General features: G+C 45.2%; 1 protein-coding gene across 2 annotated transcripts in view; it reads left to right on the top strand.

The window, feature by feature from the left end:
• The first annotated feature begins 3,128 nt into the window (after positions 1-3,128).
• The window catches only part of MAPK8IP1 (mitogen-activated protein kinase 8 interacting protein 1), a 60,106-nt gene continuing 37,940 nt past the window's right edge, over positions 3,129-25,294 (top strand). The window contains exon 1 of one of the 2 annotated variants that reach the window (XM_033149244.1): positions 3,129-3,410. In XM_033149244.1, the coding sequence (XP_033005135.1) occupies positions 3,325-3,410 (86 nt within the window). In that variant the 5' untranslated portion in view covers positions 3,129-3,324. Of the gene's footprint in view, positions 3,411-21,505; positions 21,651-25,294 lie in introns of those variants that run through there. The other variant, XM_033149251.1, reaches the window with a different exon arrangement.

Below are 25,294 nucleotides of genomic sequence, written 5' to 3'. Positions count from 1 at the left end.
TATAAATGGCTTAAATAAACTATCAGAATGAGTATTTAGAGGAGAAAGCAGGCAGGTGGGAGGAATTATACTGAACCTTATATTCATCGAAGAAGATAGACTTGCTTGTTTTCTCCCTTCTGGGCAGCTATTAAAATTGCCAAAGAGCCCTTCACAGCTAAAACAATTGGCCAACTTACAAAGTGTGTATGAAGCAAGTATGAGAATGCAAAATACTTCACAACCTACATACGTTATATAAATTGGGGGTGGTAGGACAATCTCTGTGCTGTCAAGGACCGCATTCCCTCAGGAGTAAAGAGTGGGGTGTTGCTTACTAGTGGACCAAAGTCATTGGTGGGTTGGGTCACCCTTCTCCTTTTTCCTCTCTGCCCATGAGGTTGCCTGGAGAGGACAGGTTGCTCTTGCTAGATATCAGAAAGGATTGACCTCGGTCCTACCACCCTCACCAGTGCACTTGGTAGTACAATGGGAGAGGGCCTTCTTGGCGACTATGGAAATCCCTAGAGAAGCTGGACTGGAGTTCTCATTTTCCTTCTTTTGGCAGGTGAAGACTTTCTTCTTCCAAGTCTTTTGGGAACTGACTGCTTTTAATGGAAGAGCTGGTGCTGTGCTGTTTTGTCTTGTCATTATTAGTATTGTTTTAATAGATTCTATATATACATATAGTTTTAATTCTGTCAATCTTTAATTGTTTTTTTTAATTAATTTCCCCTGTTTTAGTGGGTTTTTTAACCTGTAAGTTGCCCTGAAGTCCTGCCAGGGAAAGGGGGATATAATAATAATAATAATAATAATAATAATAATAATAATAATAATAATAATAATAATAAGCTTGCCAGAGGCAAGCAGTGTGAGATTCTAGGAGTTCCAGGCACATACCCAGGGTATTTCTTTCACAATATTTGTTGGAAGCCGCCCAGAGTGGCTGGGGAGACCCAGCCAGATGGGCGGAGTACAAATAAATTATTATTATTATTATTATTATTATTATTATTATTATTATTTTCAGCAGAGACTGGTGTATTTATGATATATGGTTTATTTACACATATATACAACCTGAATTTACAATGGAGGGATTCACAGCATTAACACTCCACAAAGTCATTGTTTCTCCCAGCATTGAATTCAAACAGAAATCAGTCACGGCGCTCTCCCTGGTTCTGAGATTGCAGCTTTTCTTCCAGTGTCTCTAGCTTCCAGGTCACATAACTTTCAACTCTTGGCTTTGGATATCTTAACTACCAGCCGCTTGAGGGAGGGGGGCCCTCATTTGCCATCTAGCACAAAACCACTCCATTTAATGGTCTAGGCCAGAGCTTTCCAAACTGTTGCGACGCGTTAGTGTGTTGGCTGAAGTGTGTAGACGTGTTGCATGAATGCTCCCCGTGCTCCTCCCAGGGCTGCAAAGGAGTATGTTTAACGTTTGCTACTAAAACACAATTACTGTGTCGCGAAATGATGCATGTCTAAAAAGTGTGTCACCAACATGAAAAGTATTGAAAGCTCTGATCTAGGCTATCGCCTCACCATGAATTTGATTCCTTGCTTATATTTCAACACTTGCTGGATCCAGGGATTAGAACAGTCTTGGCCTATAGCCTACTCCCTGCCCAAACTCCTAACAATATGAATTCAATGAAAGAGAAGGGTCCCAGAAAAAAACACCTTAACCGTCCAACATTGCCAGCATATGGTGAAAGCTGTACAATTAAGTTGCTAGATGCACCTGTTTGGAGTTCCACAAATGAGGGGCTGCCACAGCCCTATCCTGGGCCACCATACTTCCAAGAAAGAAAGACAGCCATGTTCAGCTGTCTTCCAGCTATTTGGGGCCTAAGTCATTTGGGGCTTCAAACACTAACATGAGCACCTTGAATTGAACCTGGAAATGAAATGTCAACCAGTGCAGCTGCAGCCAGGTGTATTCTGTAATTTTTTGTGGATACAATAATAGCACATTGGAGGTGGATTTATACAGGACCATCCACATCCCATTTACTTTATTAGCTGTTCCGTGATGCTTCCCCAATGTTACTGCATTATTACCACCTGGAAGGGGCTAAATGGCAACAAAAGTGGGACAAAAAAACAACACCCAGCAAAACATTTGTGGTATGAAGTTACAGGAAGGCAGCAGAAAGTAATGGGAGGCGCACTGATGGGAAGTGAAGCAGTATGTCTGCCCCAAACCTTTTTGCATTGCAGGTGTAAATAGTATTGAAATTGCGATCGTGTATAACCACCCACCCCATACTGTCATGGGCACCAATGGTCATGGGAGCACAATAAGGAGATCGTCTGGAAGGGCTGCCTGCCTCCTCAAATGCCAGTTGATTTCCTCACATTCCTGCCTGGTTGTTCGCGTTTCCGCACGTCTGTCGCCTTCCTGCCCTGTCCGTATTTAGACTAAGTTTTGTGGGGGCAGAGACTGGTCTCTGCAATGAACGTGCAATGAATGTACGTACGCTGGTGGCGCTGTACTTAGGGGATTTCTGAGCGAAACTTACAGGCCGCCCTTTACTACAAAGAAAACGCCACGCAGTGAAGGGGGGATTCTATCTGCACACATAAAGCACGCGTACACGAATATGGACGCATAGATCTCTCTAGAGCAGCTTCAGGTACAGATCCCCAGGGCCAGGCCCGGCTCCTACGCGCAGCGCGCAGCGAGCTCTCTGGCTCGGGCGACTCCTCTCTCGCTCCCACCTGCTTCCCAGCCACTCCCAGCGAGCTCCTCCTCCAGCTTCCCCTCCCTGCAAGCCCCACCCCAGAGGCCCGAGGCCCGCCTTTGCGCCGCTTGCTTTTGCTCAGGCGCCTTTTGGGTCTGCCGCCGCGCAGGCCGCCCGCCTGCCTGTCCCTAGTGGGGGCGGCCCGCTTCACCTGCTGCTGCTGCAGCTGCAACTCCCCCTGGCAAGAGGAGGCGGGAAACGGGTGGTGGTGGGTGGGCTTGGCCGGCCTGCTGCATCCAGCCGTGGGGTGGGGTGGGGTGGCGACGACATCTGCCTTGCAGCTGCCGCCGCCGCCGCTGCTGCCACAGAGGTGGGAACCTGCTTTGGCTCGGAGGAGCATCAGCAGCAGAGCCTCTTCGCGCTCACTCGCTTCTACCCCCACGGCCCCACCGGCTTCCTCCTGCTGATCCTTCCGCACCTCGCTCACCCCCTTCCCCGCCACCCACCCGCCGCCGCCGCCGCCCTCCTCGCCGGTAAATAATCGCTGTCTGGTTGCCCTGCTGAGCCCTCCCTCCGCCGTGCCTGCCTGCCTGCCTGCCAACCTCAGCATCCCCCTCCCTCTCGCCTCCCGCCTGCATGGAGAGGGAGAATGGCGGAGAGAGAGAAAGGAGCCACGTCCCCGACCGGATCCTCCCCGTTCTTGGGGCTGCACCTCGCCTCGCCCCCCAATTTCAGGTACAGGAGCTCCCCCCGCCACCATCTCGACCGCCCTTTGCAATGGGAGATGCTTCGCCGCCAGGGGAGGTTGGGGGGCAATGGGCACTGCTCTACCCTACTCTGCCCACCGCCTGCGTTTCAGATCAAGGGCCCCTCAACATCCCCCCCACGGCCCCGATGGCCCTTCTCCCTCCCCTTCTGTGTGGGGTGGTTGCCCAAAGAGAGAGGCTCTCGTCATTCTCAGTTGTATCCGCAAGCTATTTCATCCTAAGGATCTGAGTAAACATCCTTCCTATCCCCAGCACATAAGGTGAATTGTGTGTGTGTGTGTGTGTGTGTGTGTGTGTGTTGAGTAGGTGAGAGAGATAATAGAGAAAATGGGAGATCCTCTCTCATCTACCCCACTTCGTGCCCATCCATAAAGAGGCAGGGGACAGATGGGGAGGGGGGCTTTTTTTCTTCTCAAGACTGTGACATGGCAAGTCGTGTACCAGCAGGTGGGTGCCAATAGTACGTCTCCCTCCCACTGCTCCTTCTTCTGGAACAGGTGAGGTGTACCTGCCTATGGCTAGTGCATGACTCTTGGAAGAGGGAAAGGGAGCCAAGCTGCCTTTGGAACACCAGCTGCTCAAGCAGAAAGGAGGACGTGTTTTTTTCCCTGCTGGGGAAAAGCCTGCTGGCTTCCTCTTTCCACTTCCCTGAATATGATTGATAATGGGATCTGCACAGATTCCTACCTCTGTAAGCTACAGATTGCACCATCTCCCTCGGGCACTGTCTCCTTCCCACAGCATGACACAACACGCACTCCCCACAATATACACACAACCCCAACTAAAGCTTCTCACGCTGTTCCCGACCTTCCATTTGCACATATTTCCCTCACGCTGTTCCATATAAAGCTTCCCTACTCCTGAAAGATCAATACTTCCTTCCCACGGAAATCTCCTTAGAAAAAAAATGTTCTCTTAAATATGGACACCTACAAAACTGCCATTCTCCCACTGTATCAGAAGCATCCAACGCAGAAGGTTTGGGGAAGATTTATAGCTGGCTGGTGAGAGGGTTTAGGACGGTGTCTGTGAGACCATTTTGTGTTTGAATTGTGAGGTGAAATACTATGCCTATAAGGTATGAGCAACAACTGAAAAGGCAGTTGGGGAAATCTTGAACCACCTGTCTATGATTACATAGACTGGTTATGATACCTCCTTGGCATCTACAGCCCTGCTCTTGAAGGTGTTCGTTGCAGCTAGGTAATTGGTCAGTTCCTCCATATTTGTTAATACAATTGTTTGTATCTGGCTTTGTATTTATTTATTTTTAAGGATTTGTGGGGCTAGGTTTCATTGCCGTTATGAGCTGGTTTCTAATAATTAGATCCATTTCCTGATTGGTATGCATTGCAGAGTGAAATGCTTTCTGACCTGGAAGGGAAGCCAAATTTTGTGATAAATACTTCATGTTGCAAGATTTCATAGTGTCTTTTGACTTGAACTGCTTGCGAGAAAATGTTTGATCAGGGGCTCATAATGGAGGGGAAAGAACTCTGATGTGACTGTTTTAAGAGATGTTTTGGACACTGTAAAGGTCAGGTTTTCTGTGTTACTTATAGATCCTGTTTTGTGCATAACTTTTGTGTGTCTGTTTTATTGAAATGTTAGAGCTAGAAGTGACCAGAAAAATATAATGTTGTCCTTGGGACAGGATTCTTCTTGTATAAACCATCCCCTCTCTTGCTGTAAATAGCAAGAGGTAAGCAAGCTTCCTTCATATTAAAATCATGCATCTGGCAGTAATGATGCTAGTGGATGAAGTATGTAGCAGCATAGGGATTTCATATTTCTTATTTATTACTTTGAGGTTTCCAAAGACAAGTATGTAAGGACAGCTTTTTACAAGTGGTCATAAACTTTGTTCTTACGTATAGCTTTCCAAATGAAAAAAAGGATGCTTTTGCATTCTAGTTCACATTTCCTGATTGGTATGCAGAGCAACATCCACTGTCCCACAGGGTAGCCAGTCCATGTGTGTCACTTAAAAAAATATAGAGGGGGAGGCATTCAGATCTGCATAGGAAAGAGACAATCTTGAACACAATTTAGAGAAACAAAATGAGGAGGGAAAGGTCACAAATTGCCATAATGTCTACACCAGGCTGAGCCTCACACCTTTCATCAAGAACTAAACAGCAGCCCTGCTTGGATGAAACCAAAGGTCCATCTAGTCTGGTGCTATAACAGTGGCCAGCCATATATTTCTGGATTGACAAAGTACTTATTTTAATCTGTTCGTGAAACGGATCAATTCCATTGGGTTATCCTGAGTTCTGGTATTACATGAAAGGGAAAGGGCAAAAACCATATGTACCCCTTTCTGCACACCTCTCAGAACTTTATAAAGGTCACTCATACCTTGCCCGTCTTGCAAGGTATGTGTGTGACAATTAAAAAGCCTAAATTAATTTTAACCTTTCCCCATAGCTGAAGAAGCTACAGCTCTTAAATAGTAGCCACACTGATTTTAAATATATATATATATATATATATATATATATATATATATATATATATATATAGTGCTACTGACATTTGAATTTTCCAACACTTTCTGAATTAGCCTGAACTGACAGTTTGTCTTTTTTTAAAAAAATACTGCTGAATATTATTTTTCAATGAGTTATTCAGCATGAATGGCCCCATCTCCTCTTGGAAAGGCATAATCTGTTCAAACCCCCTCATTGCTTTTACCACAGTGTGCATCACTTTGTACTTACTTACACAGTATCTGAAGAAGTGTGCATGCACACGAAAGCTCATACCAAGAACAAACTAGTTGGTCTCTAAGGTGCTACTGGAAGGATTTTTTTTTGTTTTGTTTTGTTTTGACTATGGCAGACCAACACGGCTACCTGTAACTGCATCTTACTTGCCATCTTACTGCCCAATCATCCAGTTTGGAGAGATTTATTTGAGGCTACTTGAAGTCTGCTTGGATTAGCATCATCCCAAATAATTTTGTGTTTATCTGCAAACGTGACTGCCTTGATGCTCGCTCTGTCCTCTGCTCGTTTATAAATGAATTAAATAGCATTACTGTACAGCTCTTGAGGTAACCTCACTTCTTAATTCCCTCTATTTTTAAAGTGTTCCTGTATTCAGCAAAGTCCAGATTTTTTAAAAAGATGATCCAAGCATATTTAAGCACCTTGAAGCTCCATTGGCTTCTGTGGGACTAGTTACAGGTGGGTAGCCGTGTTGGTCTGCCATAGTCGAAACAAAATAGGAAATTCTTTCCAGTAGCACCTTAGAGACCAACTGCTTTTACCACAGTGTGCATCACTTTGTACTTACTTACACGTATCTGAAGAAGTGTGCATGCACACGAAAGCTCATACCAAGAACAAACTCAGTTGGTCTCTAAGGTGCTACTGGAAAGAATTTCCTATTTTGTTTTGTTTCTTCTGTGGGACTGTTCAGCATGTGCTCTAATTTCCACAGTTCAAATCAATGGAACTTCACAAAGTGCTTAACTGTGTAGCTCAGCACTGCCCAGTAGTTAGCAAAAACAGGCAGATCCCTCAGAAACCTGCTGTGAAAAGATTTGCAAAGCACTTTGAAGGCAAAGCTCCTTGCATCTGCTCCGAACTTGATGGCACAGCTGCTGCAGGTCATTCTGAAGCACCCAGAGCACTTTGGAGATGAGTTGGGTGGAATCAGTTTCAGTTGTTGCAGCATGAGGGTGCGGACAGGACTTGCAGGGGTCTGGCCAGCCACATGCCCTCTTGAGCCTTGTTTGTCATGTCTTACAAGATGGATGGTTCCAGCAGGTTGTTAATACCTTGCTCTGAGGGGGTGTAATGCTCGCTGCCCTGAAGGAGGTGACCTGGCCCTTAAGACGCACTCCCAGGACCTAGAGGTTTTGGACAACTACTACCCTGTCACTAATGTCCCCTTCTTTGGCAAGGTGATGAAAGTGATGGTGGTGGCTGGCCAGCTTCAAATGTGCCTAAAGGAAAATGGTTTTCTAGACCTATTTCAGTCAAGCTTCTAGCCTGACTTTGGCACGGAAAACCTTGGGCCACCCTGATCGATGACTTACATTGGGAAAACGTAAGTCATTTTGCAGCCCTGTTGCAAAATGTAAATCAGGAATGCAGCCCTGTTGATCTTCCTTGATCTCTCAGCAGCTTTCAATATCATTGACTACTATAGTATCATCCTGGAGGGGTTCTGCAGTTTAGAAGCTGCAGGCACCATTTTATGGCAGTTCCAGTGCTACTTGCAGGATTGCAACCAGAGAGTAGCATTAGGAGGCTTCTGCTTGACCCCCTTGCTTTGGGGCTGTAGGGATCTGTAGGGCTCCATATGAAGCCACTGGGAGAAGCCTTCCAGGGATTTGGAGTATAGAGTCATCAGTATGTGATTGATACCCAACTCTGTCATGTGAATCAGGAGAGGCTGTTCAGTTGCTGGAGGCAGTAATGAGCTTGACCAATGAACTTTGGCAAAAGAAATGCAAGCAGGCAAACAGGTTATATATTATATATGAATGAATGAATTCCAGGGGCACATTGTAGAAAATATAAAGACCAACAACAACAAAATTAGAAACAGGAAACTGGACTAGATGGGTCTTTGATTTGATATATCAAGTCTCTTATGTTGTTATGAGTTGTACTTTCGCCGAAGGCTTATCAGGGCCAGCCCACACTTGAGGCAAGGTGAGGCAATCGCCTCAGCCTGCAGGATACACAGGGGCAGCAGATCAGGCCTCCAATGAATGTGTTGCTCGCTGCTGCTGCAGTGGCAGCAATGGCTGTGGCATGATCCTTGGAGACTGGATCTGCCACCTCCTGGATAGCTCTGCCTCCCAGTGCCACCTCTACAGCAGCCTCTTGACAAATAGGAGGCACTTCTGGTCTCCTTGTACCCCTTGATAGGAAATAGTGGGGGCTGCCTTCTGAGGTCTCTTGGGTTCTGCACCCACCTGGGTGATTCAGAGAGGGCCCCTTCCATCCCCCCTGGTGGGGGAGGTGCCATTTTGTGGCCCGCTTCAGGTGCCAAAATGTGTTGGGCCGGCCCTGAAGTTCATAGTTGTTTGCTCTCCTAAGCGGGTTGGGTCTGCAACAAAATATGGCAGCATGGGGTGCTCCCATGCTAATATTATATTCCCCCCTTCCAACAGTCATCCAGCATTTTATCGCTCAGTTTTCATTCAACTGTTTTGGGTTTCTTCTTAGAGTTCTTTTTCAAAGAGATTTTTTTGTACTCTGCAAACCCCTGGTTTTCCCAGATCTGCTGTTTTCTCCCTCCTGTATATAGATGGTGCTTTTTTGGCTTTGTAAGCAATGACACTCACACCTGCAGATTCCATTTAGCTATTGATTTGTTCTCTATAAATGTGTCCTAATTTAATTTTAAAGCCATCTAAGCCAGTGGCCAACTTGGCATCCTGCGGCAGTGAATTCCATATGTTAGGCCTCTGTTGCATGAAGCAGTACTTTTCTGTCTGGAGCATACAACTAATGAATTTAATTGGATGAGACAGGGTTCTAGTATTATCAGTTAAGGGGTTAAAAATATATATTTCCGCCTCCACACTGTAAAATTTTATATCCTTCTAGCACATCCCTGCTTAGTAATTTCTTTTCTAATTTAAATTATGATAAAGAAGTGTATTTTTCAAGCATCAAAATACAGTATTGGTATTTGAGTGCCAGGGGGAAATGCAGCTTTCCTGAAACAGGAATATTGGTTTTGAGGAAAGTCATCTGAATGTATTGGCCATTCATATATCATGATACGGTGAGTTCCAAAGATCAGTGGTGAATGTTGAAATTATTTATTTTCAATTTGATGCTTCAGGTATTTTCTACTTCTGGAATGGACCAAGATAATAAGCATCATATAAGTCTGATATTCTCATATACAGCTTTATGTCCTTTGTGTTTTGGTGTGCCTAATCATCACTCAGTGTGAATAGGAAAGCTTGCCTGAAAATGGACAGGGTGATTCTCACGCTTGATACTTAAATTTGGCATTCTTTAAATCTACACCTAATGCAGTTGTAAAACCATCATTGGCTACAGTATGCTCTCCTGTTTTTCCTTGCTCTTACATTAACAGCAAATTTGGTCTTACACTAACAGCATTCTCACAGTACAACTGAGATTCACATGTACTTTGTGGTGTCATGTAGAAAGATGCTAGTTCTCTGGTTGCATAATATACAGTGGTACCTTGGTTCTCAAACTTAATCCTTTCTGGAAGTCTGTTCCAAAACCAAAGCGTTCCAAAACCAAGGCTCACTTTCCCATAGAAAGTAATGCAAAATGGATTAATCCATTCCAGACTTTTAAAAGCAACCCCTAAAACAGCAATTTAACATGAATTTTACTATCTAATGAGACCATTGATCCATAAAATGAAAGCAATAAACAATGTACTGCAGTCACACAGTCAATCAATCAGTAGCTGAACTGGGTTCCACACAGTCACAAAAACAAAACAAAAAGCCGCAAAAACAAAACCACAAAATAAATAGCAAAAACAGACAGACAGTGTAACACTCAAAACAGAAGTGCAACTCTCAAATCGGAAATGTCACACTCAAAACGGAGTATGTTCGGCTTCCGAAAAAAGTTCGTAAACCAGAACACTTACTTCCGGTTTTACAGTATTTGGGTTCCAAGTTGTTTGAGTACCAAGGCATTTGAGAACCAAGATGTTTGAGAACCAAGGTACTACTGTATGTCTTTAATTATGAGAAAGGGCACAATACTAAGGCTAGATCTACATGTCATCCAAACTCCATTTTACAGGCTTGCTTTTTGTTTGCCAGGCTTTGTCTGGCTCAGCCAACAGCAGAAGTCCTCCTGAATGGATTTTGGATCTGGTGTACTTTATGCCAGTTTAATTTAGAATAGCATAATTTATGCTGTCTTCAATTGCTCCCTAATTAGCATGCCCAAGATCCAAGGTGGGGTGTCTAAGTCCATCATTCCCAGTGGGCATTCTGTTCTCGTGTTCTTAAAAATAATATTCAAAGAATGGCTTCATTTTTACAAGATCTTTATTAGGAGCCTTGAGAAAGTAAAGTACCAGTTACATACCAGTGGCTAGAAACCTCAGGAGGGACGAGTGCTGTTTTGCTTCCCATAGTTACCTGGTTGACTGCTGTATGAGTAGGATAGGTAGATGATTCAGCAGGCTGTTTTTGTGTACTTATGAGAGTCCCCCAAGGGCCAGCTAGAGAATTCTGGAGGGCCACCTTCAGGCCCTGGGGCAGGGGTCAGCAAACGTTTTCAGCAAGGGGCTGGTCAACTGTCCCTCAGACCTTGCGGGGGGCTGGACTGTATTTTGAAAAAAATAATGAATGAATGTCTATGCCCCACAAATAACCCAGAGATGTATTTTAAATAAAAGCACACATTCTACTCATGTAAAAACACGCTGATTCCCGGACTGTCCGCGGGCCGGATTTAGAAGGTGATTGGGCCGGATCCGGCCCCTGGCCCTTAGTTTGCCTACCCATGCCCTGGGGTTACCATTCCCCATCCCTGCTCCAAAGTCTGATTTTTAAGGTCTGGCTTCATATGTTCTTTTGAACAACTATGTAAGGTGAAAACAATTTGTTTCAATCTATCAGCATTTTCTAAAATGCCTTCAAGTTTTTAGGCTTTGTCATAAACATCAATAAGGTGTGGGTTGCTCTCTGCTCTTTTGTGAAGATGAGTCTCTTTTCTAGCTCTAAAATTGCTTGCTGGATTTGTTGAAAATTATTTCAACGTGGCTGAATTATTATTATTATTTTTTAAAAACCTACTAACCGAGCAATTATAGCTGGCCCAGAAAATACAAATACTGGAGAAGTGGCTCAGTTAACAGAACTGGCTAACTCAGGGCTAGTCGTAGAGATCATCCTGGTCCCATGATAGTCTGGCTATGAATTGTTGTCCTAGATAGAGCATTTGTCTCCTGGGCTCCTTGTGTGTTAATGTAAACAGCAGCATCCAAAAATGGAAGAACGACTATCATGCCCAGGTCTCCCAATGTGGAGCTCCATTCAGGCTTAATGATCCAGATAATAATAGATTTTGCTAGAACTGGGACTCAACAGTTAACAGGAAGAATTCAGGAGACTCTCTAAGATCTAGGTCAAATAGAAATAAGTTCCATTCGCCAAAATATGGGAATCCTCAGATCTGTGAGGATTAAGAGAAACTTTGCAGGCTGTGAGAGGGCATTCAAAGATCACCCCGTAAACAAAAGCAATTGAGTGCCCTGTGGCATTCTAAAGACTTAACAATGATATTGTGGCACAGGCGTTTGCTGGCCAGAACATACATCTGATGAAGCAGGTTTGCCTACAAAATTTCATGCTGCAAATTATTTAATCTCTCAGGTGCCCCAAGACTCCTACAGTGTTTCTCAAATTTGGGTCTCCAGCTGTTTTCAGACTACAACTCCCATCATCCCTGACCACTGGTCCTGCTAGCTAGGGATGATGGGAGTTGTAGTCCAACAGCAGCTGGAGACCCAGGTTTGAGATACACTGCCCTTGGGTTTGTTGCAACAGGGTTAGTATGCTGCTTAAAGGTTTTCCATTTTTTGAAAGACGTGCAAATCTGAAATATCTGAAAATTGTGCCACTGAGGGATTCAGCCCCATTAGCCAACTATCCTTATATACTGAGCATCTTCAGCATCTGTGAGCAAAAGGGGCTGCCCTTTTCTCAGGGTTTCTGTTGTTCTCTAGGCTGTAAAGCAAGCAGAAATTGCTGTCAGCCCTTTTTACAATGACCTAGTTTCAGTTCACTCCATGCTCCCATCACAAGGTGAAGCCTGAGCAACTGTGCTTTGATGTTAAGTGGCATCTAAGCAGAGGTGACACATGTGCAATGGTGCAAGTCTGATCTGACTAGGACTTGGAGAACAAAAAGTTGTTTGGGTACAAGATGGAGTTCGCCTTTCTTGAAGGTGAATTTTCCTCCTTGCTGCTTTTTTGTTCATGGGGCACTGCATTTCTCTACTGACCTTTGAAGACTTCATGGCCCATAATAATTTGAGGACTGGCTGAAAAATAAAATAGTCCTTCATCTAACGCATGCACCTCCTTCTTTTCTGGGGGGACTTACCCAGAGCCCACTGAGTGGGGAGTCAATTCCTTTCAGTCTACAAATCATTGTTCAACATTTGTACTCTTTACTACAAAGTGGTCCCACAGCTATGGCTTCCTCCATCTGAATCATGCTTAGCATCAGGGCTGTCTCGTCATAGGGGCTGGGTGGCGCGGCGCACCAGGGCGCCGCGCCCCCCAGGGGCACCCCCGCGAGCCCACCGGCATACCGGGCACCCCCTCCCCAACCCGCCCACGGGCAGGCGGGCGGGTGCTTGCACGCCGGCGGGCAAGCTGTAAGCCGCCGCCCTCCGGAGCCCAAGCTGGAGCGCTGGGAAGGGTGCGCAAAGCCCCTCATCCCCCGCTCGCCCACCTCCCTCCCGCGCTGGCCGCCCCTCAGGGGATGAGGGGTGTGGCGCTGGAGCGGCGCGGGGCTTTGTGCGCCCTTCCCAGCGCTCCAGCTGGGGCTCCGGAGGGCGACCGGCTTGCAGCGCCACGCCCCTCATCCCCCACTCGCCAACCCCCCCTCCTGAGGGGCGGCCAGCGTGGGAGGGAGGTGGGCGGAGAGGCAGCCCACCGGGGGCGCCGGGGGATCGTCGCACCAGGGTGGCCGATCCCTTTAAGACGGCCCTGGTTAGCGTAGCCCTTGGAACATGCACCAGCTCAACTGACCTTCCTTAGGTTGTAAAGAATCCTGAAATGAGAAAGAAACGTGGTGCCGAAAAATGGTAAAAGCAGGCCCCAGGCAGGCTTCCTTGGATAAAGCGTTATTAGTCTTTGGCACAAGTTGAATCTTTGGTCGTGTCTTATCTTAATGCTGTTCAAAATAACTTATCTCCAGATAAGCAGCAGAGCATGTGTGACTTGGAACCTGATAAGAGACACAACCATGCCTCATTTCCTTTGCAATTAATCTCTGCAGTTGGCTGCTGTCACAAGTTCAGACAAATATTATTTTAAAACATAAAATATGACAATACAGTAGGCCTGCATGGCATCACACGATGCAGACTAGAACTTTTGCCATTATGCTCAGCTTGCATAGTTCTTTTCTTGTGGTATATATTTAAACAGAATTTTGAAATTCAACTAGTTGTCCTGGGTTAAAACAGCATCTCCTGGTGGGTGCAGTTCTCTGATACTACCTGTCACATAGGAAGTTGCATCCTGCTAGGTGAGATTATTTGTCTACCTAACCCATTTTTACTACTCTGACTTGAAGTAACCTTCGGGTCTCATTAGATATATTTCCTGACATCTGTTAGCTAAATGATCTTTTTAACTGAAGATGTCTGGGATTGAATATGGTACCTTCTGCATGCAGAGCACATGCTCTCTTGCTGAGCTATGGTCCATGCCCTGAGTTGATATTTGCAACACCAGAAATGAACCGGAAAGGTCCAGAAAACGAGAGGATCAGGTGGCTTGGGAACCTGTCTATTTCCTGTAGTTGGGCATTTATGTCTAGGCAGACATTCCTTATTCTTTATAGTACATAATCTGTGATTCTGAATCCAAGTAGGAATGTGGGGCGCCTATCAAATTCCAGAACAGTTCCTGCACTGCACGATTCAAAATCTGTTTTTTCAGTCTTTCCCCTAGTTTGGGGCACAGTCACATTAACAATCTTCCAAATCTACCTTTGCAACACGTCTCTATTCTTGCAATGTTCCCACTTTCATTTCTGGAAGAGAGCCAGTAAAACCTTTCTCTCCTCCCGTCCCTCCCTGGCAATATGTATCCTGCAAATATAGATATGCAGGAAGGAGAAAGGGAATTGTATACATCTCGGTGCAATTAACACCCCTGCAGCTAGGCAAAGGAACAGAGGTCAGGAATTCTGCAATGAAACCAGTACAGCATATTGAAGCCAGAAAACAAATAATGTTTCTAAGCATCTGAATTTGTCATCCTCCTTTGGTGGACAAGGTGACAGCTGGAGATGGGACATTGAACGGGATAGTTCAGTGCTAAGGAGAACTTCCTCAAGAAAGAGACTTGACTGGAGGGACCTGCCTGCATATTGTCTGTCTACCTGGTTTGTGAAAGCATTTTTATCCAGTTCACAAATACAAGCAAAAAGCTAAAACTCAAGATTCCTCTTGCTTGCCTGAAGTGCAGGAATAGACCTGAAAATCTTAAAGGGTGAGCTTTTGCATCCCTGAGGGGTTGTGTCCGGAGAACTACAAACATTGGAACAGTTTGTATCAGACCATAGTCTGAAATGAAAATGAAATCAAAATGTCAGCTCTTCGGGACAATTTGTGTTCATTGAGCACACCTGCATACTTTTACCTAGGAGGTCTCATAAGCATGGTCTCATGAGAAGCCACTAGGTTTCACTTTGTGCCAAGTGCTACTATTCCCGAAAGGATTTGAATTCAGAACTCTAGAAACAAAACATCAAGTGATAATTGCACATGTGAACGAGCCGTTACAGATCTAATGCCAAAAGTCAGAGTGCCTATATCAACTGGCATCACCTCTGTTAAAACACTCTTCATCGGAGGCCATTCACCTGCGAATCATTGAGTGATGAAGGCATTTAATAACGAGATATTGAGCGGTCAACATGCTTGTACAGCCTCTATTCTCTCATACTCTTACCTCAGGAAGATATGCTGATCAAGCACCTTCTTCTTTAGTGAGGAATGTGTGAACTACTTTTAAATACATCAAAATGGCTAATAGAGTAAGAAGGCGGAATAGTTCAAGGAGAAAGTAAAACAGCTATGAATGGATATAAGCTGTCCATCAGATTCAGTTGAGCAATCAGAAAAGTAAGATTTCTAACAACTTAAACCAGATTCTGGAATATGTGCTATGCATCGTGTGTTGCAGCAAATAATGTGTTTTAAAGCAGAGCAGTTAAAATTCATGGATATATACAGGGTATGTAATAGCAGAAATTCAAGGCTGTAGGGGCAGGGTACAGTACAGATCCTGCAGGTTAGAAGCACATTGGACTACAACCACAGAGAAGACAGACAAGGTCTGTTTTGCTTATTAAAGAGGTTGGCCAAATCTAGGGTTGCCATATTTCAAACAGTGAAAATCAGGATAGAAAGGTTGTTGAGCTAAATCGCTTTTAAAATGCCATTTTTGAGTTATTTTTATGGGGAAATGGCACTGCCAATGTGGGTTGCCATATGTCTGGATTTTCCTGGACTTTGGCCCAATTTCCACCCGGACACTGCTGCTGACTGCAGTATTCCGTATACAGTGGTACCTCGGGTTAAGAACTTAATTTGTTCTGGAGGTCCGTTCTTAACCTGAAACTGTTCTTAACCTGAGGCACCACTTTAGCTAATGGGGACTCCCGCTGCCGCCGTGCTGCCGGAGCATGATTTCTGTTCTCACCCTGAAGCAAAGTTCTTAACCCGAGGTACCTGTACTATTTCTGGGTTAGCGGAGTCTGTAACCTGAAGTGTCTGTAACCTGAGGTACCACTGTATCTCTGGGGAAATCTGGACGTATGGCAACCCTCCCAAATCCAATGTTTCGAATAGTTCTTCCTCTTTCTCTCCCATGCATCCTGAAACACCTTGGTGGTGGTGGTGAGTCATTTGATGGACAGAAATGGAAAGGGGGAACATCTCTAATGCCCCAATCTATAGGGCTGCATTTAAACACTGGGCACTCAGCATGGCTTCTGACTGTACAATTCTATGCATAAGAAAATCACCCTGAATCAAGCCAATGGCCCATCTATAGTCCAGCAGCATCCTGCTTTCACAGTGGCCTGTGGAAATCTTGCAAGCAGGACATGTGTGCAACATCAGCCTGCCCACCTGCGACTCCCAAGCATGCTGCATGTTTACTTGGAAGTAAGTCCCACTATACTCAAGGGGTTGACTCCCAGGCAATTGTGCATAGGATCACAGTCAGAGTGTCACCTTTTAAAAAATAACTCTCCTTGCTCCACTCCAAATAACTGGGCAATTTCAGAAGCAGCCTCTGAAGCCAAGACTGTTTGGATTACAGTCCATCCCTCCTTTTTCTTCACTATCGGAAATGGCAATAGCTGGCAATATGGCAGGCTGGATGTGTGTGTGCAGACATTGATGTGTGCTTGTTTCTGAGATGCTAGCTTCAGTTAAAAAGCCAAGTTTGTCCACTCAAGACCTGATTTCTATGTTTTGGTTTGGGAATATAGTACTACATCAATATGGGGAAAGGTAAGCTTCCTGCAGCTGGTAGCCTGGCTCACTTGCTTAAGAAACCTAGTTTAGTTGTATTTCTTTGTTCAGCCAGCACCTCTGGCTTGGTGAACTTTGTTGTGTGCTTCTTCCATGTCTCCTACCACCCTTCTTCCTTCCGAAATGTTACAATATTGTTAACTCCAAGTATTCTAACTTGACTGCATTCTGCAAATTGAATAAATTGCTAAAATAGGCATAATTGAGCCTGCACTCTCTACATGGCCTCCTTTGGTGTAAGATTCAAATGCATGCAGTGGCTGAGCCAAACATCTGTGAACTTAAAATATATGGCTTTACCAGACAAGTGTTCATTAAATGACTGGTTTTGCCAGTGAGGGACTTAGGTTGTTGAGGCATTGGATAAGTTTGCCTCCTGAGTGAGGTGTGACAAGATAGTTCTGATTGACCCCTGTGAGAACAGGATGCTGGACTAGATGGAACATGGGCCTGATCCAGGAGTTTTTATGTACCAGGAGAGGGCCTTTTCAGTAGTGGCACCCTGTTTGTACAATACTATTCCCAAGATGCTTTCTTTGTACCTACTTTAAGGTCCCCGCAATGCCTTTTTATTCAGCAAGCTTTAATTTAATTTATTTTTTTAAAACTTTCAGTAATTTAAAATTCTTTGTGTTTTTTAGATATGTTCCGAAATATCATTTGTGCTGTTGGGAGCCCTGCTGTTTTGGTTTTAATACTTTTTGCTGAGTTTTTATGCTTCATTGTATATTTTGGTTTCGTGGTTTTGACTGTATTTTATTATTTTGTTGCTGGGCAGTGTGTGTGTGTGTTTGTTTGTCAATAGCAATAAATAATAATAATGCATTCAATGTTGTCACCTTGAATCAGAGGCTCACCCTACTTCCAGCAAGGCACTTGAAGCTTGGAAGTTGCTGCTGCTGCTGCTGCAAAAAAGCAGAGCCACTAGCAACAAGCCTGAAGGTAATGAGCTGATTTTTCCAACCCACGGGAGCCCATGCATTTGCAGGAAGGGGCCTTCCTGGCTGCTTGTTGCTCACGCAACATGCAGGCTTCGGCTACGGAAAGGGTCTGTGTATCCCCGGAGACTTCTAATAGCTTTTTCTGAGCCTGTATAAATCCCCATAGGAACTAAAGAAGGGGTGGTTAGTTTTTCAGCCGTTGAGCACCATGGACAGGGATTTGCTTTAGAAAATGCTGTGGTAGAATGGAGAGAGAATTAGCATGCTAATCTGCTTGTGATGATATTAATTTTAGACAAAGACTGTTTCAATGCCTGCAGTTAGCCTGAATAAAAAAAACAAAAAACCACAGCCCATGGAATTCTAAGCATCACCCACAACCACTTGGGCAAGCACAGGAAGGAAAGAGCCCACTTCAGTGTAATAAATAGCTGCATGCATATAACACAGTCTTGGTGAGGATGCCGCTGACAATCTCTGCAAATGCATTGTCACAATCAATAACGAGGGGAAAATATGGTGAATGAACACAGAGCTAAACTGAGGAAGCAGAAGCAAGGAGAGAAGGGCAGGCAATGATGAATGCTTCTTTATGAAAGCAATGGGGCCCTGTTGAGACAGCATGGGTAGCAGTGGCACAGTGACATGGGGAAGGGGGCTGTGTCCCTAACAGAAGGATTCTCCCTGCATGTACTTGAGTAGAACCACATAATGGAGTTCAGTAATGTGCTCTAGTCACGGGCCATTGCAAGTACATATGGAGCATCCCTGTGTAACATCTGCTAGGGTTGGTTTCTGTCTCCCCTGCTTTAGCTGTTGCCCAAATGCCTTCCTTCCTATATAATGGTAGTTTCAAGTTATTGATTATAGTGCATACTTAGCAGTGGAGAGAAGCCATTACTATTTTATTCAATGCCCAGCAAGCTCAGATTTCATGAAATGGCAGCAGCTAAGGTGCCAAATGATATTCTTCTGGTCCCAAACTGTTAGTTTTGGGAATCTCAGTTGCTTGACCTAATCCAGGTTCAGAAATGATGACAAAGCACACCTTCAGTTGTGGATCAAAATCAGGTGCTTGGGATTGTGGTGGTCTGTTTGTTTGTGTCAATTGCAAATGCAGGCTTAGTGCATAACCTTTTGTACAGCACAGGGATTTCTCTATTGCTCTGGCTGCAACTGGCATGATGGAGATAGCTATCCCATTCTGCCTCATTCAAGAGCATGGCATCTTCCTCTGAGCAACCTGAGCTTGGGCTGCTGTCAGAGAGAGGATATTGAGCTAGATGGTCCATGGACCTAATTCAGTTTGGCAGCCCCGATGGGAAAAAGCAAGGCTGAAAACGAAAGATGGTCAGGAAAGAGAAAAAGGTGATGTAGCAAAAATGGTAAGAAGGAAACAGCACAGGACAGCATGCACCAGGTTCTGTGACAGCAAATAAAATGACATCAGAGGTGGGGGCGGAGGCAAAAAAAAAAATATCAAAGAGAGGTAAAATGTTGAACAAATGCATTTTGGTTATGTGGAGCTCAAGTAATTAAAATGGTATTAACATTAACAACAAATGCAATGACGTTAAAGGCAGTGCCCATTAAAATTGAATTTCTCATCTCCCTCTCTTGTAAAATCATGGGGGTTGCGTTTTAGTGGACACAGCAGTACGCATCATGCTTCTATGAGCTGGCAGTCCTTTGTCTAACTCATTTGGAGGAACATTATGATAGTGCAGTGACTGTTCTCTTTGTGTAACGTTAGCATGAAGTACCTGGACTGATGCTCGGGGGTTCTCTCTGTGCCTGTAGGATTGCCTCCCCCCAGTTGTTGCCCTGCAGATGCCATTGAACTACAAGTTCCCTAATCCTTGACTGTTGGCTACACTGACCAGGAGTGATGGGAGTTGCAGTCCAAAATATCTGGTGGGAGGCTGCTCTCTAGAGGCTTTGCTGTGGTGGTGTTTTAAAACCATAATGCTCCTTACAGCCTGATCCTCGGAGTGCTGTGCTGCTGGAAGTCCCAGTGAAGTGAATGAGGCGGGCATGTACCTTTATAGAGTATTTTGGAAGAGCAGACTGTCTGTCTTCTGGGCCAGCTCCTTAATGGGGTGGCTCCAGCTGGCTTCTGTGGTTTAAATTAAGCTCCAGCCAGAATCCCTTAATGAACATGCAGTTGCTGCTGTTGACCTAACTCCCTCTCCGCAAACGTTCTTAAAAGCTTTCAATCCACCTGGGTTTTGGAATTGTCCCCAGCAGAGATCCCTGGGCAACTTGCTTAGCAGCCTCTGTGTGCCTGAGAACCAATCTGGATGCGAAGGGTTGCTCAGGGAACTCTAGGGTTAAGTGCTTTGTACCTGCTGTTCCGCTCTCTTCTCCATGTCATTCAAAATAGACTTAGTGCTCCTCTCATATATATTCTTCCAGCCCAGACCAAGGGGGATGTGTGAGCCTCTAATGTAGAGTTCACTTGTTTATCACCCCCCAGCAAGTGAGAGAGATGGTGACATTCTTTCAGATGCAGTGCAGCAACTGGAAGTGTGCAGTGTGCACGTTTTGCTCTGCTTCCTTTCCACTTTGGAAGCTGCTCCGTGTCCCTCCTTCCTAGTAATAAGGCTAATAGTGCTTCACTGCCCTTGAGGGCGATGGTGGTAAACACTATAATAAAGACTGGGAATCACTTAAGACTGTGATAAAGGACCCTTCACATAAATTGACTGCCACATGGAGGCCATTTGAAATGGTGCCTGCATGGCAACTGCTCCAGGGAGCAAGCTGCTTAGGGACAGTGGCTCACCAGTGCCAGTGGACTGCAGGGCTGCCCTAAAAGGGGGAAGGTGGCATTGCAGCACCTGGTCCAAAGCCAGCAGGAGGTTTAGAACCTGACGCCCCATTTTAGAATTAAATGCAGTAAGTCTGCAGCTTTCATGCATTTAACTTGTGTACATTCAGCTTTATGTGTGTGGCAAAAATGAAAATAAATGGAAAGGGGGCAGGGCTCTGGGGGGAAATGATTTGGGCAATCGCACAATGTGTTTTGGCTATACACTATTTGGGCTTTAGGCGCTATCCCCAGAACATAACCCCAGCATAAGTTGAGTGTCTGGTACACAAGGGATGGGGAACCTGTAGCTCTCCAGAAGTTGAAAGACTCCAACTCCTATCAGCCTCAGCCACCATGGTCAATAATCAGAGATGATGGGAGTTGTATTCCAGCGACATTGGGCGGCCACAGGTCCCATTGCTGCAGACTACAATAGGCTTGCTGTCCCAGTAAACACTGGCCTGGGAATCACCCAGGTGAGTTAACAAGGGCTTGTAGCTGAACAACCCTGGGGTTACTTATTTTGGTAAGTAATGATCTCCAAACCTTGATGGTATAAGCAAGCTCTGCCTCTGCCTTGTGCTAGCCATTTTAGATTCCTTGTGTGACAATATTCCTCTCCCTGAATAATGGAGATGGCTGGGCCGTCCTCTGGCACTTGGGGACTCTGGTCCCATGCAGCCTTGTTGGGGCAGAGGCATTGCAAGGTCAAGGGGAAGGATGGCTTGGCAGAGCTTAGTGCCACTGATGTGGTAACTCGATTCCCCACTTTCCCCCTTGACTGCAGCTGATGGGGAGGGGAGCAGAGATGCGACTTGATCAGAAGCCTGCCTGGCTGAAGGAAGCAGCAGACCAGGCAGAGTGCAGGGCTTGGCACCATCTCAGCCCAGAGGGTTATTTCCCCCCCACCCACCCCAGACAGCTGAGTCCATTTATTTTTAATGAGCTCCCTTAGAATGCGCAGTGAGAAGGAGAGAGCAGCGCGAGCGGCAGATTCTCCCCAGCCGGACAGGCAGAGGAGACGGCACATACACAACTCTCCTTTTTCTTAAGGGGGGAGGCCTCCCTTCAACTGCGGCCGCTGCTCCTCTCCCCCTGAGGCGGGGATCCTCTTAAATGAAGTTTGAACTTAAAATGCAGTCGAGCACAGAGGAGGAGAGCTGGCTTGAGGATCAGTGGGAGAAATGGTATGTCTGGGGGCAGGAGGGGGCCTGCGGAGTGGGGTGGGGGAACAGAGCCAGTCTCTGCTTGGCTTTATACCAGCCCATTTATTTAACCGGTGAAGTCTGTCTTGCTAAAAAAACCCCGTGTGAGCAAGGTGTCTGCATAGCAGCTGTGGCCTCCGTGTGCAGACTTGGTTGCAAACTTTTATCTGCTGCGAAATGGGATTGAAAGGCAGTCGGGGCAGGGCAAGGAAACCAGACCATTTGGGTAGAGCTCTGCTAGTCTCTCTCTGGCATGGCTGGCTTTGAGACCAAATGGGACTCCTTAGTTGCCAAAAGGAAAATATTGGTCTGTCAAGAGAGTTTTCTTTCATGGTGCTAAGAAGCCGTCTGCAGGAGACCTTTGCTGTGGGGGAGGTCAGGATCATGTAGACATTGTGGTGAATAAGTGGTGTGGGGAGGGCAGGTGTAGATCTCCCAGCGCCCTGGCATGAGCCTGTAAGTTGCCACTTGCTGTCACTGATGGATCAAACTCTTTCAGCACACCCCAGAACTGAATATGCGGTGCTCACTGCAGGGGAAATCCCCTAGCCTATCATACAATTGGTGCTGTCTTCAGTTCCACTTTCAGTCAGAAAGTATGGCAGTCCCTTTATGTCAGACAGGAGCAGATTCAATACTGCTGTTAGCTGGGAGTGACAAACCAAAGGCTTTGCAGGGCTCTTCTGAGTGGGTATAGGTAATTGGAAAAAATGCTCCTGCCGGGTTATTGTGGCAGTTGCCCATTCGTTAGCCTCCCTGTGACAGGGACAGATATTTGCATGCAATAGAACAAGTATTAACAGAAGAGATTTCCTGACCCCTGTGACCTCTCTGGAACAGGAGAGGGAATCAATTAATGCTTTGGCAGCCCATCATATAGACTCTCCATCCCTCTCCTAATATTCCTCTCTTCCTTCTTCCCTTGCTGTGTGCAGCCCCTCAGAGACGTACAGGTTTCATGTCGAATGCCCCACCCCCTTGTTAATCCAGATGGGCAATTCTATTACAGCCCTTCCCTAACTCAAGCTGCATGCAACTTTCCCTGTAGCTCTGGAAATCCCCAGTCCCAATATCACTGTGCCAATGCAGAGGAGAACAGAAGAGAAGGCACCAAGCTCCTTGATGGGTATCTTTTGCCTCCTTTGCAGTGTAAAGTACATGCCAGAGAGTTGCAGTTCAAAATGGTATAATGATTTATAATATTAATAATTTATTATTTATACCCCGCCCATCTGGATGGTAATCTCTTACACGTGCTATGCCTCCCAGTGTGACTGGTGATGCCTAGTGGGAAGAGGAGGAGGAAGGGGGGGAGTTTCCTCCCTCCGTGAGTAATAAAGCTAAGCGAAGGATTCAGCTGGGAGCTGCTGGGAGAGCAATGGCTTCTCTGCTGAACCCTGCTCTGTGCAGCAGGCAACAAATTTCTCTGTGCAAAGACTTGCCCTTGGCAAAATGTCCCCAAATGTTCCCTGCTGTTCTCCTGTGAATTGATCTCAAGCAAAAGCCATTGACTGCGTATTGGAGGGGCTGCAGAAAGCACTTTGGCAGGGTTTCAGAGGAAGGAATTAGAATCTATATTGATAAGATGCATTGAGATGATCTGTGGATGATTTATTATTTCCTTTCTTGATGTCCCCCCTTACTGCCTTTTGCTTACCTCCACAGGGAGCAGATAGGCTGATGTGTCTACTGTGGTTTTAAGGCTAAATGCAGTCTCTTCTCTTGAGGATATTGTCAATGTTGGGGAAGGGCTTTTCCTCTTCTATGGGGAAAGGACACCTGGGGGGGAGAACATAAAAGGCTCTTTCTGCTTCTTGGTAGATCCCTTGATATTAGGGAGCAACTGATGTTTTCATTTGGAGGAAGCTGATTGGGCAAAGGCCAGCAGTGAAATGCTAGATATTGTCTATGTTTCTGCTCATATGGTTTTGTTTTAGAGTTGATTTATAAAACGATTGGATTGAATTTTTGTGTGTTTTTTACTTTGGGATCTGTGCTGCAAACTGCTTTGGAACACAACTGATGAAGGGCAGTTTAGAAATTAATTAAATATATGCACCTCAAAGGAGGTTGTATTAAAGAAGGGAGAGTCCTATTGTTGCCAAGTGTTCTTGGTAGGTTTTCTCACTCTTTCTATCTGAACTACCTGGAAGCCTGGACAGCTCATATAAAATACCAAGGTGGTGTACAATGATATAAACAGGTACAATAAAACATAAGATGCCACAAAACAATACAAAATAACTGGCTCATCTTGGGGGGGGGGGGAATTAAGCAACTGAACAGACTTGTTAGCACGAAAGTATGAAGAATTATAAACTGAATCGTCTTTAGTCAAAAGCCTGCTTTTCTCATGCTCTGTCCCCACTTCTTAGTTTCCTTTTCATATTGAGTGTTTCTTTATGATGAGACGTACATATGGCGCTAGGTATCTCCGCTACACAATTGGGTTGATTCTGCAGGTGTCCTTGAAGAATTCAGGCCAGACAGAGCATTTGGGTTGAATCCTTACAGTTCTAGGATCCTAAAATTTTAAGACCAAGTTCAGCCTAAAAAGGAGTTGACAGCAAGCTAGAAAGGTGACCATTGGTTCTGCCAGATGTAGCTGTAGTGTACAGTATTATGTTGACATGTTTAATTTTTCACTATTAAAATGCTGTTTTGAGATATCTAGCCTCTTCTTCCATTTTCATAATGCATGTTTTCTGAAGGAATCAAAACATTCGGAGTTGGGAAAGAGGTTAGATGAGGGATGAGAACTCTTTAAGTTACTTACAGATTGTAACTATCTTGCTGGAGTGATTCAAATTTAGGTTTGTGCAGCTGAAGTGGTTTTACCTAGGAATTGTGAGATAGCAGTTAATCGACAGGTAGCAGTTATAACCTCGGTGCAAACAATTCAGGATTAATGTTCAATAAATAGCCATGGGGGAATGTGAGTATAAGGTCTGTTGGCTAATTTGGCTAAAATCTGTGCAAACTGGTAAGGAAAATGAAATGGAACAAAACTGTTTATCAGTGGAGACTTCATCATTAGGGGTTAAAGGTAGAGCCCTCCCAATCAAAAGGGGCATTATTAAAGACAACCAAAGCATCTCAACAGGTTGAGTTTTTGCATCCTGACCCCCTGCTCTGTCTTATGAAACTGAGCAGCCAGAACCCACCTCTGGGCGACCACTTGTACAGTGCATCACAAAAAAGGGAAAAAAGGAAAAGAACAGATTTGCATTTATAGATTTAAATTCAGAAATCATTGCAATAATTTAATCAGAAGAACGTCTCAGCATAGAGTAGGGAGACTGTGCCCTGTGAACCTGCTCCGTCTCTCTGCTAGGCAGTCTTTCAAACAGGACATTTCCAAATAGAGGACTATCCTCTGCAAAGTAGGACACTTGGCCACCCTGCTGTCACCTGGGATGAAATAGATTATCGTTCATCTTTATTGTTTCAATTGGTCTTTTGAAGGAGGGGGATATTGGGTGGGGGCAAGCAAGACGCTGACTTGGCAGCTTGCTGTGCATTGTCAGTTTTTCACATAAGCATGTTTTAAGGGACTGAGTTTGGCCAAACTGCGAGAGGCAGTGAAGGATAGGCGTGCCTGGCGTGCTCTGGTCCATGGGGTCACG

Source organism: Lacerta agilis, chromosome 1 (assembly GCF_009819535.1).
Source record: "Lacerta agilis isolate rLacAgi1 chromosome 1, rLacAgi1.pri, whole genome shotgun sequence".
NCBI classification, from domain to species: domain Eukaryota; kingdom Metazoa; phylum Chordata; class Lepidosauria; order Squamata; family Lacertidae; genus Lacerta; species Lacerta agilis.
This window is presented reverse-complemented; position numbering and strand designations above follow the sequence as displayed.